Source organism: Henckelia pumila, chromosome 4 (genome assembly GCF_033568475.1).
Source record: "Henckelia pumila isolate YLH828 chromosome 4, ASM3356847v2, whole genome shotgun sequence".
NCBI lineage: Eukaryota > Viridiplantae > Streptophyta > Magnoliopsida > Lamiales > Gesneriaceae > Henckelia > Henckelia pumila.
In genome coordinates, this window is record NC_133123.1 from 8,427,839 (window position 1) to 8,445,155 (window position 17,317).

Sequence of the window (17,317 nt, forward strand, 5' to 3'; positions counted from 1 at the left end):
TTTATATTTTTATATATATTTGAAAATAAGTAATTATATTTTAATTATATATAAATATATATTTTTTCCATGCATCCGTTGTTTGAGTGATTAAATTAAATAAATTTAAACTAAATAATTTCAATGTTCAGAAATATCCTTATCCTCATAAATTTTCTTCACATATAATTATATCAATTGTGTTGGTAGATTTTGAAGGGTCCCGGCAGAGTGCTGAACTCGTATTCTCGCCGCCGAGGCTGGGGACTTCTCCATATTTTCATCTGTTATAATTTCTACTTGTATAATTTCAGTGTGGGCGGAATTTGAATATGGCTATCACCTCTAGCTATCAAATTTATCCTAGAAAAGCCCTTTCTTTGGATTCATTACAGAGCTCAGTCAGCAAACTCCATTTCAGAACAACCTTACAGTTCGTCCGATATAGTTCCTCAATTCCATTCAAGAAACAATTTATTTGTGCAGCCCATGATACATTCAACTCAGACTTCAATTCACCTGAAAACCCACCGAAAAGATCCAATCTTTTACCGAAGATTAAGAATGACAGGCCACACTCAGCAAGGGATATAAACGTGTCGCCTAGTAATTCTTGGTTGGATAAATGGAATGAAACCCACAAGCCAAATTGGCAAAAAAGGCCTCAGTCAGTATTGGATTATAAGAATAGGGGGCAGAATTCGGATTCCGAAGAGAGTACTAGTACTAGTACTGGTGGTAGTACTATGGAGAGGATTGTTGAAAAGTTGAAAAAATTTGGTTACGTGGATGATGTCAGTGAGAAGGATGGGAATGCCGGGAGAGTGATTGAGAAAGGGTCTATAGAGGACATATTTTATATTGAGGAGGGGCTAATGCCTAATACAAGAGGTGGATTTTCCAAAGATTATCCTTTTGGGGATAAAAACTTGGTTAAAAGTGGTAATGGGAAGGTAAGATTTCCATGGGAGAAAAATGTAGTGGATGATGAGAAACCGAGTCTGGATAGCCGGAAGAGCAGGAGCCTGGCGGAATTAACACTTCCTGAGTCGGAGCTCAGGAGGTTAAAGAATTTAGCTCTTCGAATAAAAAACAAAACAAGGATTAGCGGCGCAGGGGTGACACAAGAGGTTGTGGAGATGATTCATGATAAATGGAAATCATCTGAGATTGTCAGATTGAAAATTGAGGGAGCACCAGCACTAAACATGAAGCGGATTCACGAAATTCTGGAGGTGATTTTCTTATGAAACTTTGGTGGTCTAACTTATGTTAACTTCTTCTTTTTTTATTCGTTGCGGAAAGTTTAATGTTTTCTGTTGTCTCTATGCATTTTCCATGAATTCATGGAAGAGTTATGAAGATGATAGAGAATGATGGTATGGGTTGTTGATCTGATTCTTCCAATAATTTGTTCGAAAATATAGAGAGTGCAAAAAATTATATTGATAGGGTTTCAATTTAATAAACCTCTATGTTGTAATTCAGAAAATAATTTGTTAGAATGCAGGAGCTTAGGCCTCTGCAATAATTACTATTGTGAAGTGGAGAACTTGTGAAATTTTCTTCTATTAGGTTTCTCAGAGACGAAAAAATGGCAGATGATATTCGGGACATTAAGCGGTGCCATTTGCCTCCTAGTACTGTTATACCTTTTTAGTCAAGCTTCAAGGGGCAAAGGTGTAGTTTCTTCTAATGATAAATTCAGTTTAGAATCATTTGCTGCCAAATCCGCTAAGACTTTCAGTAAGCATTTGCAAAGCCTCATAGCTGCTTTTGTTGTAGCTTATATTTGTATCTCGTGTCGTATGCACCAGATTTTTAAGAAAAGTAATTTTCACTTGTGTTACAAATTCCAGGTGTCAAAGTATTTAACACCTATAATCATTCTACTGATTACCGATTACAAATTTCAACTGTCAAAGTATTCACCTGTGTTACAAATTTCAGGGGTCACAAATATTCAAAACCTCTATAATCATTCTAATGATTATTGATTACAATGTTAAGTGTCAAACTAATTTTACCGGATTTTTAAGGAAACTAATTTTCAATTGTGTTACAAAGTTCAACTGTCAAACTAGATTTACAAATTTTTTGGGAAACTAATTTTCACTTGTGTTACAAATTCAAGCTCCTGCTGTGAAATTGTTGATGGTTTCTTGATTTTTTGGTTCAGCGAAAAACTGGTGGACTGGTTATTTGGAGATCTGGCACTTCCGTGTCTATTTACAGAGGTGCAACTTATGAAGATCCTACGCTGAAGTTAAAGAAAATAATTTTCACTAAAAATGAAATTTCTACTGGTTCTGATAAGGCTGGTCAGGATTCTTCCGAATTTGGTCCTTTGGGTCACACTGATGGTCCACAAGAATCAGTTGGTGGTGACATGGAGGATAAAAGCCCTGAAGCACCATCTGTGGTGAAATATGAAGACGAAGTTGAGGAACTATTAGATTGCCTTGGCCCAAGATATACTGATTGGCCAGGAGAAGGTCCACTTCCCATTGATGCCGATTTACTTACAGGAGTTATTCCTGGTTTTCAACCTCCCTTTAGATTACTCCCTTATGGTGTGAGATCGACTGTTGGAACGAAGGAAGGAACTGCTCTACGAAGGCTTGCCAGAGTTTTGCCACCACATTTTGCACTAGGTATGCAAGTTTTCTTATAAACAGGACATTTAGTGAGCAAGAACCTTTGCGTAATGGTTGGCATCTTCAGGAAGAGGCAGGCAACTTCAAGGGTTGGCTGTAGCCATGATAAAGTTATGGGAACGGAGTTCAATTGCAAAAATTGCATTAAAACGGGGAGTCCAGCTAACAACAAGTGAAAGAATGGCTGAAGATCTCAAGGTAACATGCGATGCCCATTTTGAGACCTTAACATTGAAATAAAACTCAATTTGTGAAACCGTCAATGCATAGTAGTGAAGGTTGTTAGTATATGGGAGTGTTATTCTCAATAATGTAAAGGTATATCAATTGTAATGCAAGAATACTCAAATTTGAAATTAATTAATTGTCTTCTGCTTACAGTGATTGAAGATATGCTCTCCAATATTTGATTTACCGTAAGCACTGAAATAGTGCATGTAGACTTACAATACTTGAATATGCTCGATATTAACTTGATGCAGAAATTAACCGGTGGCATGCTACTGTCAAGAAACAAGGACTTCCTGGTATTTTATAGAGGGAAGAATTTTTTGTCACCAGATGTTGCCGAGGTATTACTGGAACAAGAGAGATTGGCGAAAACTTTACAAGATGAAGAAGAACAAGCTCGGTTTAGAGCATTATCCTTAGTGTCACCAGCTTTGAGAGAACCTAATGAACTTGGAACTGCGGGTACACTCAAAGAAACTTTAGATGCAGACTCTAGATGGGGAAAGCGATTGGATGATGAAAGCAAGGCAAAAGTGATGAGAGAAGCAGAATTGGTGAGGCATGCCAACCTTGTTAGAAAGCTGGAGAAGAAGCTTCATTCTGTGAGTTTCATAAATTTAAAATCGTATAAATCCCGCCTCCTTTCAACTGTTTTATGCATCATACTTAGCAATCAATAAAAAGCATTACTAATTTCTCATGTTGTTCCTTCTTCTCATCTATTGATGCAAATTTGATAAATTTCTCCGACCAGGCTGAGAGAAAGCTAACAAAGGCTGAAAGAGTGGTCTACAAGGTCGAGGAATCTTTAAATCCGGCAGATTATCCGCAAGATCCAGAAAGCCTTAGTGATGAGGAGAGATTTATGTTTCGGAAACTTGGTCTTAGGATGAAAGCATTTTTACTTCTCGGTAAAAAGATTCGTATTTTTTCCAAGAGTTGTTTTTGGAATCAGTAAATTTGTTGTCACACATTATTTTCTTCAGGTAGGCGTGGAGTTTTTGGTGGTACTGTGGAGAACATGCATTTGCACTGGAAATATCGTGAATTGATCAAGATCATTGTGAAGGCCCAAAACATTGAGGAGGTTAAGAAAATTGCACTCGCTCTCGAAGCTGAGAGTGGTGGCGTGTTGGTCTCGGTGGACAAAATATCAAAGGGCTACGCAATAATTGTTTTTCGGGGTCGTGATTATAAAAGGCCCTCATTGCTAAGACCCAAGAATCTCTTAACAAAGCGAAAAGCATTGGCACGCTCAATTGAACTTCAAAGGCACCAGGTACCCCAAGCATTTTCGTAATGTTTATGTAAAGCTCGAAGAAGAATACTTACGGTGCAGCCTATGCTGTTCATTTGCAGGCCCTCGCGAAACATATGTCGACGGTCCAAACACGAGTAAGCCAGCTGAGAAGTGAACTGGTACATCTTATCATTTTCTTTGTCGGCTCATGTTACTGTCGAGTGCATTATATGTTTTGTACCTTTTTTAACCCGTATTTGCATTTCCTTGGGGAAACGTTTATAGTAGAATCATTATCTTGGAAATTACAGGAACAAATGGCCGCTGTGAAAGACAAGGGAGACGAAGAACTGTACGATAAACTCGACTCGGCTTACTCTACAGAAAATGAGGACAGTGAGGTTTGTAGCTGATATCATTCCCATTACAAAATCACAAAAAGTCGTCGATCTCCATCTTGTGGAAATGATTTTCAACTTTTGCTCCAAAAATCGACTCTTATTCCTTTTCCTTCTCTTTAATCCGTCGCAATCAGGTGGAAGGAGATGGCGCTTACCTCGGCTCCTACGACAGCGAGAACGAGGTAGTAGATGAAACTAATGATCCTGATCCCAACGACTGTGAGGAAACAAATTTTTCGTATGATTTTGACGAGGATTCAGAGGCGGAATCTGAAGAGATGTATCGACAGAATAACATCAGCAACACAAGTAAAAATCTGAAGACGTTGTTAAATGGAAGAGATTAAGTGCTGCAGAGAATTATGCCATAAACATTAGTGAAGCTAGTTTTGTAGAATTTACCAAGAAATCTTGATTTCCAACTTGACTACGTACTTGTTTTGTCATTGTTGTACAGAGCTTGAAAACGTTCTTGTATATCAAACAATAGATATCGACAATAAAAATAATATTCGCTAAACTTCTCATAATTTGTTTCACATTTATTTGGTGGTTGCAAAAGCTTATTTTAAGTGTTTATCAGCTTCTGGCATATAATTTCCAAGCATTTAATCGGCTATAAGTTTGAAAATACCGCCTTTAAAACCCTGTTCACCATAATTTGATGAAGCTAGTAGAGACTGTAGAGTTTGTATACAACTACTTCAAATCCACTCCATTATGATAATATAATATAATATTCAATAATAATTAACATGATGTTTTAAGGATAAATGATTTAAAAATCCCTACCAACCCTTCAAACTTTATCTTAACTCCCTAACCACAATTTTCTTTATTTCAACTCCCTAGTGATCCCCATTTTTAAATTAAATATTATTTAGCAACTAATCCTTTGTACGTGACATTGTTAACCTATCGACTATCAGTTACGCAAGGTTTCCAGCCGATATATTCCGAATTAGGGTCCAACATGCTTTCGTAAGATGAAATAAATTTAAATACCTCTTTGACCAAAATGTCGTCGGGTCATACCTGCCGAGTTTTACGAAGTATTCCTCATACTCCAACCACGCAGTCGCAACAGATGGTTTCTGCACAAGCTCCTTCAACGACACCCAACACAGTCTTAATTCGTTTTCTACCTTAAGACGTATGACATATAAATTTAATTATAAAATATGAGCATGAAAGAACAAGAGGCTTTAAAGAAATTATTCAGACATGATATTATTACATAAATCAACTCCTTTGAAAAGGAGAAGACAACTTGTTTAGCTACTTATAGTAGCCTTGTTCTTGTAATACATAAAGAAAACTTAATACAATAGAGAAAAAAAATATTACAACAATTTATTTGTAAGAAAACTGAAGGAAATGATCGATATCTTCAGCTTCCTTGAACGCTTGTATTTATAGCTGAGGTTCCACTCGTTTCACCGAGAAACTTCAGGAAATCTTACAGCTATCTTCTATTTCTTTATGCCATTATTGATGGCATCTTTTACTAGTGGAGGAGGCAACTGTCTTGTATTTTTTATGTCATTATTGATGACATCTTTTACTAGTGGAGGAATCACATGCCTGCCACTTTTTTTTGGCTTTATTCTCCTCACATGCCTGCTTTATTGTTGTCGGGACATCTTTTGCTTTTGAAGTAGGCCCCTGTGAAAACGCATCTTTGGTGGTCCTTGTCCACTTTTGCTTGTCTCGGAAAAATCTTTTCGATCTGTTCAGGGTCTGAAGTTTTTTTCGAATTCTGGCTCCTTCTGGTTGGGACACTCTGGGCAGATGTTCTCTGACCATCTTCCGATATGAGCCATGTTACAAAATTTTCGGCAAGTCTCTTTACTCCCCGGCAGCTTGTTGTTACATAAAAAGTTTCTCTTCTTTTCGAAGAGTTCTTCCATAAAAGTCGTAGTTTTTCCTGTCATTGTGTTTAACAGGAATGATCCGTGCACAGAATTCTGATAAAATTTGAACGTAAACTTGACCTTGTCCATCTCGGTGAGACAAACCCAAATACCCCATGCCCTTCTGGTTGAGATTTTATTTTCTCCAAAAGTGGACACTAATGGTATTTCTTCAGGAATAGGGTCCTTAATGAATCTTTGATTATTCATGTCAGGTCTCCTTAGCTTGATGAAATAAAAGGGTTCGTGTGATCCTTTCCCTGTTGGTTCTGGAGCTGCACTAAAGAAATATAATTCAAGCACATCTCCTCTGGACAAATGGTCGTTATTTGCCCATATTTCTTGGACTGTTTCCTAAATCCATTTGGGTAACTGTGATATCTCCGGGAAGTTTGGTGACGTTGTATAAACTGAGGCCAAGGCTCCAAATTCATACCAAAACTTTACATCCTTAGGATTGACATTGTTTTTTAGCCATACCCTTGGATATATCCCTGCAACATCAACCCTGCAAGTGTTAGGGTTAATTTCACTTCTTGTACTTAATTTCTCCCACCTCTGTTGATAAACCTGAAATGGAGAAATAATAGCTGGATTAGTATCGATCTTAGATTTGCCCTTGTCAGTGTTGGACCTAAGATTGATCTCTTCCTCTTTTATCTCAGAGGCGGAGGGTTGACTTGATGAGGAATGCTCATCAATTGTTGCTTCATCTAGATCATCAAAAGCTGATGATAGATTAACACTTGTTTCTTGAGTTTTAGCTTCCTCAACATCTTGTTTTCCAACCGGTGGTTGTATTTCTTGTTTTTGTAAAACCAATAGTTTTAGCATATCTTGTTTATGAGAAACCAATGGTTTCTCTATGGCCTTCACAATTGGCCCTTGAATAACAGCCCATAGTTGTGTTTGAGCTTGCATACATCCTGTAATTCGATTAGATACTTTGATCCGATCCACTTGTTGTAACCTGCCGGCCATTTAGCATTAATGGCTAACTGGTTGAACTTGGTTTGAAGCAACCCAAGGTGTTCCCTGAGATGCCTCTGCATATTCATGATGGAATCCACGTCACTGCCTTCCATCTCTTGTTAAGAAATCTGCAAGGATATTTTCATGAGATTTAATAATAACAATATCAAAAATATAATTTTGACATAATGCTTGCCATTTTAATAACCTAGCTTTCTCAGGTTTAGATTCAATCTTATTTTTTAAGAAAGCTTTTACCTGGGTGTTATCAACTTTTAGCGTGAATTTTTTAGCAAGTAAAAATAATGGCCATTTTTCGAAAGCCCTTTTAACTGCATAAAATTCCTTTTCGTTGATATGCCATCTGATGGCCTCTGATTCTGAAAAAAGACCGCTACAGTATCTGCATGGTATTTCTCCATCCGGAGTGATCTTGGTAAGGACTGCTGCCCACCAATCGTCCTTTAATTGGTTTACCCCTTGAGTATGGTCTTCTGTCCATATAAACCTAGCATCTTTTTTTAACAAAGGACTGAGCACCTTTCTGTACATTGCTAGGTTGTTAATGAACATCCCTGCGAAATTAACTACTCCAAGAAAACTCTGGAGTTGTTTTATGTCTTTGAGTTTATCTGAAAAATTCTTTACATTTTCCACAATATGGGGTTGTAGAATTATTCCAGTTTCATCAATCTCAATACCAAGGAATTCAATTTTCCTTGTTGCTATGACTGCTTTCTTTTCAAATAAGACCAGTCCTTCTTGTTTACAAATTTTAGAGAAAATCTCTAAGTGTTTAACGTGTTCGTCTATATTTTTTGATGCTATAAGAATATCATCAATATAAACAAAACTAAAGTTGAAATAATCTTTAAAAATGTTATCCATCTTTCTTTGAAATATCTGGGGTGCATTAGCCAATCTCATAGGCATAACTTCCCAAATATAGTGTCCTTGTGGAGTAGAGAAGACTGTGAATTTCTTACTGCCTTCTTCCATTCGAATCTGGTAAAATCCAGACTTACAATCAAATTTTGAGAACACTCTAGCATTTCGTACACAGCTAATTAGGTGTTCTCTACTCGGTATGAAGTACCCATCAAACTCCAGAATTTTATTAATACCTTGGTAGTTAATAACTAACCTGAGTTTCCTTCTTTTTATTTCACCATGATTTTTGACCAGAAATCCTGGGCTGCTATATGGTGAAACTCCTTCTTTGATTAGACCAAGGTCCAAATGTTCCTTGATAATTATTCTCATATCCCTTTGATCTGTTATGTTCATCGGGATAGGCTTATATCTGACGAATTCATACTCTTTGCCTTCCTTTAGAGTAAGACTAGCTTTGAGTTGATTTCTATCCCACCATGCCAAAGGATGCTCGTTGTAACTTTCTTTGAGCCTCTTTTTGACATCTTCAAGGGATACCTTATTTTCTAACTTTATATCTCTGTAATTTAGAGTCACCTTGAGAAGCTCCATATCCTCTGTTTGGAGTTCTTGTTCTGTTGTTATTTTCAACATGGTTTCTCCAAACCTTCTTGGATCTTTCATTTTTGGGTGAAAAAGTTGTCCTTTATCACCACGCTGGCTGCGAAATATTATCGGCAATTGTCGATAAAAAACAACTTTGAGTCTTTGAACGATAATTTTATGATCACAAATTGTAGTGAACATAAGTCTTCTTGACTCATTGTCTTGTGTGTACTTCTTAAACATTTGTAAGAAGTTATTTCCCAACAGGATATCAGCTCCTGTATCATGGAAATAGATTTGTGGTGTCTTTATCTTGGACCAAGGTGTTTGACCTGCTCCTCCCATGAGGATTTCTGCTTGTTTTATTCCTTTGCAAAGAATTAAAATTCTTCTAGAGAAATCCCGTCCTGCAATTTTTGGCAATTCTTCTTTACATTCTTTAGGGAAGACTCCTCTTTTTGCTGTACAAATTCCTGCTCCCGAGTCAATATAAGCTACAAAGTATTCAGCCTTATATTGTTCATACAACATTCCTATTGGAATGTATATGGAGAAAGGACTTGTTGTCATTTTTTAACGGGATTACTAAATGGCCCTGCCATTTTTAACAGACTGTGTTGCAACTCAGTAATCCGATTAAGACTTTTCACCTTTAGTTTTCCTCAGGCTTCAGAAGGTAGAGTATGGTTACTTCTTTCTACTTCTTCGATGCGTCCTAGTAAATCATGTTCATGACTTACTAATTTCAATAGTTGCTTCTTCTTCAGTTTGTAAACAGAGTTTTTGAATCTTTTTAAGGGATTGTCCCTTATCCAATTCTCTTGGTTTTCCATCTCGTAGAATTTTTATTGAATCCTCCAAGTCTTCTCTTTTGCCATAAACTCTATTCCTTTTTCAAGGCGTTTCCATGGTTTATGGTCCTCCAGAAATTCTAGACCAAGAATGAGCTGATCCATTTCTTTTCCTGGAATTCCACATATTTGAACTTCTAATTTTCCAATATTTATCACTTTTTGGTAAGTTCCTTTTTCTTGTTGTTCCAAATAGTAAATCGAGTTACAAGGGAACTGATTCCGATGACTTGTAATTTCGAATACTATTTTCACTTCTTTCCATCCTTCTGGAGATCTAAGTTTTCCTATTATAGAAAACTCATTTTCTTTTGGTGGAATTTCTTGAATAGGAGATTTGTCCCATCTCCTACTTGTTATTCGGTCTCCTTGGAAAGATAACCTTCGGGGTTCTATTTTAAGTTCTCTGTATAGAACAGGTCTGTCTTGAATTTGAATGTCTGTTTTCTGAATTAAAGGAAACTCGATTCTTTTCGGGTATATTGCATGAGCAACTTTCCCAAATATATCTGGAATTTCAATGAACTCATTTCTAATAAATAATTCAGAATGGTGAGTATTAGAAAGAGCATATGAAATTTGATATGTAATAGAATATGACCTATTACCTTCCTTCATTAGTCTTTTTTCCTTGAAGTTTTGATGCAACGTCAAGGCTCGACTAAAATCTCTATCAGTTAAATTGTAGGCTATTCTTGGATAAATAACTCCCACAATTTTTCCTGCGCACAAATTTCCTAAGATAGTTCCTAGAACCGCATCTTGTATATTCCTTATTTTTTTATCGCATACTACGATATCTATGGGTGAATCTATTCCTTCTTTAAAAGTAGCTTTGATCTTAATCTGAATTGCTCCAATATGAATCCAAGACATTGTCTTTGCTACTTCTGCTTTTAATTTCTGTAATTCCTCTCGAATTTCTTCAATCTCGCTGAGGGATTCTCCTGCTAAGATCGATTCCTTCGTATCTGGCATAGTCATCTCCCATGCGATCTTGACAGATCCCATTAGACTCATTTCTAGAAGTTTAATGAATCCTTCTTTATTGAGATCTAATGTCTCTGCTGCAATTCTCATAGCTGACGTCCAATTATCTATAAGATCTTCTCTGTTTTTGAAGTCCAAAACATCAAGGTTTAACATAACCCCATAAGGATGTATCGGGTCTAAAACAGTTTTTCCATAAGGAGTTTGATGTAGTGGTATTTTACTCCTTCTTGATCTGGTTCCTGCTGGATGTGAATTTTCTCCCACATGGAACTCACTATGTGGTTCTTTTGTTTTTACCACATTTCTTGGGGGATTTACCATGGGTTGTTCACCCTCAGAAAAATTCATTTTTAGATCTACAACTTTGAGATTCGCAAAAGAATCCGCAAAATCTTGTAGATCCTCGAGATTTAATCTTTCTAAAGTATTCATCAGATAGTGTTTTTTTCTGATACTGTTTTTATAAGATTAATCATCATTTCATTATCAATTAAAGATTTTTGAACTATTTTGGTTTTACCTTTCTGATGTAACAAAGGTTCGGTACCAAACGAGAGTGGTAACCTTCCTCCTGTATTTCCTTTTCTAGAACCAGAAGTATGTTCTAGGTTTAGGATTTTATTTTGAAGATCCTTTAGAGTTTCAAGAATTTCTTCTTGTTTCTTAAGGATTTCTTCAATTTGGCGAGGTATTTCATACAACTGATTTCTGTAATATTGTACCGTCTTTTGAATTTCTCTAAGATCTCTGGAGAGTTTAGAGGAATCTGGGGTAATCACTAAAAATTTAGAGTTAGAAATCATTTTTCTTTATCTCTTCAAATTTGAGAGCATTAGTCGCAACCTGTTGTAAGTAATCTATTGTGAATAGATTAACTTGTTTATAAGATTTCGTATGAATAAAATCCTCTTGATTCAAACCTTCGTTTGAATCATTTTTTTGTAAAATCTTCTCCTCAACAAAGAAAAGCATGAATTAACGAATAATATTATGTCTGAATAATTAACCTAAAGCTCTGATACCATTTTTCCGCATAATTCTTTATACTGCAAATGAGCACAAAATCTCCAGATTCAAGCATAAAACCTTTACAAGTTAAACATAGAACCTATAGATTTCAAACATAAATTAGCATAAATCCAGCACAAGAATTAAATATTAAAATATTCAAGTTTGGTGGTCCTAGGGAGTTATAGTGAAAAATCTTTGGCCTAGGGAGTTATAATAAAGTTAGGAAGGATATTAGGGATTTTAGGACAATTCACTCATGTTTTAACGTAATAAAAATCTATTCACACGTTTTTTTTTTATTTGAATATATCAGATTTTGTTCTTCAAATAATACAGACGAGTATAAATTTATTGTTTCTTGGATAGAATTCATTCCAAATTTACATTGTTATTTTTATTTATTTATTTTTTTTGATAGAACTGTGAAGAAAAATTTATATCTAGTCTAACTATTATCCACACACATAAGATATCTTTTAAGAAATTGAACTCGTACCTAACACAATCCAAAAAGATTATCTTTATCTATATGTTAAACTCCAAATATATTAACCACCCGACATGAGATACCATTAACACCAACAATTAGACTCAGACCTAATTCGATCCAAAAAGATCATATGGATCCGAGAGCCGCACTTCAGTCCACTAGACCTGTAGATTTTTGACAATTAAATGTTAATTTATATAATAGAAAATTGTCTTTCTCCATGACGTGTAATGTATTCTCACCGAAAAAAACAATTTCCTGTTATATAAAACTAACGACCGAATTGTGGAAATGGAATGAATTCTATAATTTCAAGTCAACCTTCGTTGCTCTTACTCGTGTACGTGTGACATATATATAGCTCTTACTCGTCCCCCGGCGTTCCTATTTCTCAGGGGAGCTAATCAATTTTAAAAAAAACTGAAACTATTATTACATATTATATATATTGGGAAAATGGCATTTTGGTTTTGTATATTTATATTTTGGCTTTTCGTGTTGTCAAATTTCGATAATAATTGTGTATTTTTCAAATTTTATTTTATAATTTCGATCATTTTTCGACGGGTTGCTGATCCGACACTTCTATGTAAGCACCAAGTCGAAAGAATGATTAAAATTGTAAAATAAAAAAAACACACAGAGAATTAAAATCGCAATGAGATAAATATAAAAAAACCAAATATATATCCTCTCAAAAAAAAAACCAAATATATATTTTTCCTAAGTCATCATAATTTGGAATCGATGCAACAATTTATTATTCTCGCATTAAAAATATATTAAAATCGAAAAAATTAATTTTTTGGTCCATTAACTTATATATATTTTTTGTTTTGGTTAATTAACTTTTCAAACTTTTGTTTTGGTACACTAACTCAGCTATTTTGGTCAAAATGCTGATGTCATGTGACACCGAAAATACTAACGTAGCATCGAAAAATGATGATATGACACCAAAAAATGTTGACATGTCAAACTTACACGTTAGCAATTAGAACAAAATAACCAAAAATAAAAAATTAGTGTTTAAAAAAAAATATTTGGAAAAATCAATCGATCAAAATCAAGAATAAACAAGTCAATGGATTTAAAAAAAAAGTTCATTTTCCCTTTAAAATCTACCATCACATATAAAACAACGTTCACGAATATATATATATAATTATCATTTTCAATAATAAATTTACTCATGTTTTTTTTATAAAAACAAAAAAACAAAAAATAACGAAGAAATAATTTAGTCACGTTTAATCTGTGGACACGTTTACTGGGAGAAAGGTCCACACAGCGCGACATGGACATTGGACGCAAACCAAATTCCTCTACGTATAAAAGCCCTTTGATATGCTCCGACACTGCTCAAAATAGCTAGCCGTTAAAATTATGAAAACACTCTCTTAATTAAAACAGAAACAAAAGAGAATAATTAGCCGCCATCGAATCCATGGACGAATTCTTGCACCTCTCTCCAGGCAGTGTGTCATGGATTCAAGAGGTACTCACCATGAACCACCACAGTAGCACTGCTTTTTCAACCTACACAAACGAACCCATTAATATTGCATCGAATGGATCCACGACTCGCGGAAATGCGAACAAAAGGATGATTCAGTTCTTGAAGAAGAATTGGAAGACGTCTAATACTACTGCAGGAGAAATATTCATGATCAGTAGAGGGAGAGGGAAGAAGCACGTGATCGGTGAGAGGTTAAGAAGAAAGAAGCACAAGCGATGTTACGAAGCTTTGCATGAATTGTTGCCACCAGGAACTAAGGTACGTATAATTAATTACCTTGCCTTGCCTTGCATAGCATTCATTATTAATTAATTATGTATACGAAAGCATGAATTATTTTATGTTACATCTGGAGTACTTCTCCCCTCTATGATGTGGTCAAATGTCAATCATTGGATCATTAACACACATATGTCAATTTTTATAAGGGTCCCACGTGATCTAATGATATTGAAATAAGGAGAAAAACACTCCCGGTGTAGCATAGACTAACCCCAAAAGCATGAACACACACACACATATATAATATATATATAAACATTTTTAGGATTTTCTATTTAGATAAAATCCGGGTTTTCTCCATGCAACATCCAAGTTCACTATCTCAGTTGATTTAGATGGTGTTTAATTTGGAATTGTTTTAAAAAAAAAAGAAACTGATTACGAGCTTAACATTTCCAAACACTACCTTAATTGATTTAGCGAGAGTAGACTCGGAAGTACATTGTGTGTTAGATATATGTGATAGTTGTTAACAAAGCTTCTTTAATTTATCATCTGCACTAGCTAAATATCATCGTATATATTCAGCTTAAAATTTGCATCAACTGTATAGTTTATTTTTTTCTTTCTTGATCTCAGAGCGATCAGAAATCGATACTGGAAACGACGATCAAGAAAATCAAAGAGCTGCAGGATATGAAGGGAGAGTTGGAGAGGAGAAACGGTGAGGCAGAGATCATTTTGGGTGCAAGGGATGAAAATGAGGTAACATTAGAAAAGGCTGAGATACAATTACAAGTTGGGAATCCAGCTTCTGGGATTGATTCCATGTTGGGAGTTGTCAAATCTTTGAAATATACCAATTCTACGGCTACAGCCATACGCTCCGATTTTTCCCAACATCAATTTTCTGCAGTGCTGGAGTTTGAAACAAAGGTGTGTTTCGTCCTTTATGTCATTATCAATGTTTTAAAAAACGATATGGGGTAGGCGAGCGGTCACCTATCGTCTAGATGCTTAGACAGTTTTTTTTTTTTAGGCTAAATATATAATTATTCTAATACGATTCATCTTAATATTTCTCAAATAATTTTTTTTATTTAATTCATGTCTAAGTGGTGTTTTTTCAAGTCTAAATATCTAATTATTCATGTTCATTTTAGGTAGTGTTTTGCAACCTCTAAAAATAAGTGATTATGAAGATTCTCTTAGCAAATTTGTTAAGAAAATCTCTATAATCACTTATTATTAGAGGTTACAAACACTACCTTAATATTTCTTCAAAAATTTCTCTTTATCAAATTCAACTCGAAATACATGACACATTTCTCGTTTTCATCCGATACAACTCGACATACAGATATGTCAAAGAATCTTTTTTAAAAAATTAAAATTAAAAAATATATAAAATGTTATATGTTAATTTAAGCTGATTTTGAGACTTCTATGCGGCCTAAACGATCATTTAATGCAATAAATAACTCTTAAAATCTTTAATTGTCTAAAAATCGAGACGGTAAGCAACCGCCTAGCGCCTAAACAACGCCTTTTAGAACATTGGTGGTTATTATTATTATTTAGTACTATAATTAATAATATATAATATAAATATAACTATTATAAGTTTCTGAGACGCGTAGTACTGGAGTAATTGGGTTGGTTTGACAGATGAAAGCAGTGGACGTGGAAAGGGAGGTGCGGAGAAGTTTATTTCAAGTGGAGAGGAAATTTCTTAGAAACAGATTTTGAATTTTTGTCAATAATATATATTTTAATCGGAGCAAAAATTGTGGATATGCTCGAATTTCGTATACATCACTGTATGATCATTTGTGTTCTACTACAAAATTTTATTAGTCACATCAGCTTTATCTTTCAAAAAAATATACATTTATTCCTGATTTTTCTGTTTTCATATTTGTCTATCGTTTTCTCAGCTTACTGCAAATTTGTACATATTTGTCCTTTGTGGCCTTCTTGGACGCGAAGTCATCCATGAGGCGACTGATTATAGCTTTCCGAAGCATCAGTCCTCCGGCATCCAGATTCATGGCACAAATCACAACATTCCATGAAAGTGTTGATTTTAAATACATTTTTTTGTTGATACAACCTATAATTACAATAGTAACATAGGTGTAAGTAATCGTAGTAATATTTGAACACAGATGCATTAAAAAAATTACATGACAATGCTATTATTATTAGCAAGTGACTATCAGACTATGAGAAAACTATGGCATTAATGTTCTCTTTTTCTTCTTCCACCATAGAACAAAGCATAAGCTGACAAAAATTAGTGTAAAACCAAAGAAGCACGTGGTGTCAGCACCTCAAATGAAAAAAATTAAACTAAAGAATATATTTCAAAACTTTTTTAAGGTATATGAATATCCCTCCTCAACTTCCGACCAAAGATTATACAAGACATAATGTCAACTACCAGTCGTGATAATTAAAAGATCCCATAATATCAAGCCATTTCATATCTTTAAACTCTATTAACTTATTCCAAACAGTTTACTTCTAAAGTAAAATTGGCTAAATTGGCTTGATTCTTTTTACTTTTTCCCGGGAGCTGGGGTGCTATCATCATTCGATTGATCGCAGCCACGCTCCAAATGGTGACTTAAGAACCAATCTATTTATTTTCTTACCAATGTGCAATGTAAATAACAGAACATAGATCGCAAATAGCAGTAGCATTTTTCATTTATTGACATCACAATCCAAAATCTGAGATTTTTGAAACAGAAACGAGGTACAGAAAACAAAGGCAAAAGGAAAATGCAGAAACCGGAAGAAGTCCAAAAATCAAAGCCCAAGATGAAGGACGATGAAATTAAGTCGATTTTGCAGGGACATAAAATTTGATTTTTTTCCTTAACTTGTTGGGCCGAAACACAAACACCACCTAACCAATGTAAATTCTTCAGCATTTGCTGCTGCTAACACCCAAAAAGGGAGAGAAAAATATGCACGGGCATCACAAAAGGAGAAGAAAAAAAGACCCAGCAAATGAATTTACCAAAGCATTAACTAAATATACATCTTTTAACCATTCTCAAAGAAATCACGAGGGGGAGAATCAGTGAACACAGTGAAAATTACACCCGATTAAAGCTAAACAGAAGAAGATTATATTGCCGTCCTTTAAGTGTTTTCTCTCTTCTGGTCTTCTTTTTAATTCAATAGATAGATCTTTGATCGAAAAAATTATATTGCCCTTGCTTTAAGTGTTTTCTTTCTTATCCTTCTCTTCTTTCACGTCTCTTTTAAGTGTTTTTTCTCTCCTCCTTCTATTATTTCACGTCTCTGCGTTGTTTTTTTTTTTTGTGTTCTTTTTTCACTCTCCTTCC

At 34.9% G+C, this 17,317-nt stretch overlaps 2 protein-coding genes across 2 annotated transcripts; both read left to right on the top strand.

Moving 5' to 3' along the window:
• Positions 1–175: 175 nt before the first annotated feature.
• Positions 176–5,019, top strand: LOC140863083 (CRM-domain containing factor CFM3A, chloroplastic/mitochondrial-like). Its single transcript, XM_073266232.1, has 9 exons — positions 176–1,214; positions 2,159–2,633; positions 2,704–2,834; positions 3,119–3,469; positions 3,622–3,778; positions 3,854–4,146; positions 4,227–4,286; positions 4,419–4,508; positions 4,643–5,019. The coding sequence occupies exons 1-9, from the start codon at positions 312–314 to the stop codon at positions 4,853–4,855; spliced, it is 2,673 nt and encodes an 890-aa protein (XP_073122333.1). The 5' UTR covers positions 176–311; the 3' UTR covers positions 4,856–5,019.
• An 8,581-nt stretch (positions 5,020–13,600) lies between these two features.
• Positions 13,601–15,861, top strand: LOC140865954 (transcription factor bHLH92). Its single transcript, XM_073270798.1, has 3 exons — positions 13,601–13,994; positions 14,598–14,894; positions 15,627–15,861. Exons 1-3 carry the CDS (start codon positions 13,665–13,667, stop codon positions 15,705–15,707), a joined length of 708 nt encoding a protein of 235 aa, XP_073126899.1. The 5' UTR covers positions 13,601–13,664; the 3' UTR covers positions 15,708–15,861.
• The last annotated feature ends 1,456 nt before the right edge of the window (positions 15,862–17,317 follow it).

Bases quoted from the DNA above. Each gene is read 5' to 3' on its own strand.
- LOC140865954 (XM_073270798.1), top strand. From the start codon at position 13,665: ATGGACGAATTCTTGCACCTCTCTCCAGGCAGTGTGTCATGGATTCAA. The intron at 13,995-14,597 runs GTACGTATAATT...TCTTGATCTCAG, and splicing joins TGTTGCCACCAGGAACTAAG to AGCGATCAGAAATCGATACT. The intron at 14,895-15,626 runs GTGTGTTTCGTC...TTGGTTTGACAG, and splicing joins TGCTGGAGTTTGAAACAAAG to ATGAAAGCAGTGGACGTGGA.
- LOC140863083 (XM_073266232.1), top strand. From the start codon at position 312: ATGGCTATCACCTCTAGCTATCAAATTTATCCTAGAAAAGCCCTTTCT. The intron at 3,470-3,621 runs GTGAGTTTCATA...TTCTCCGACCAG, and splicing joins TGGAGAAGAAGCTTCATTCT to GCTGAGAGAAAGCTAACAAA. The intron at 4,287-4,418 runs GTACATCTTATC...TGGAAATTACAG, and splicing joins GCCAGCTGAGAAGTGAACTG to GAACAAATGGCCGCTGTGAA.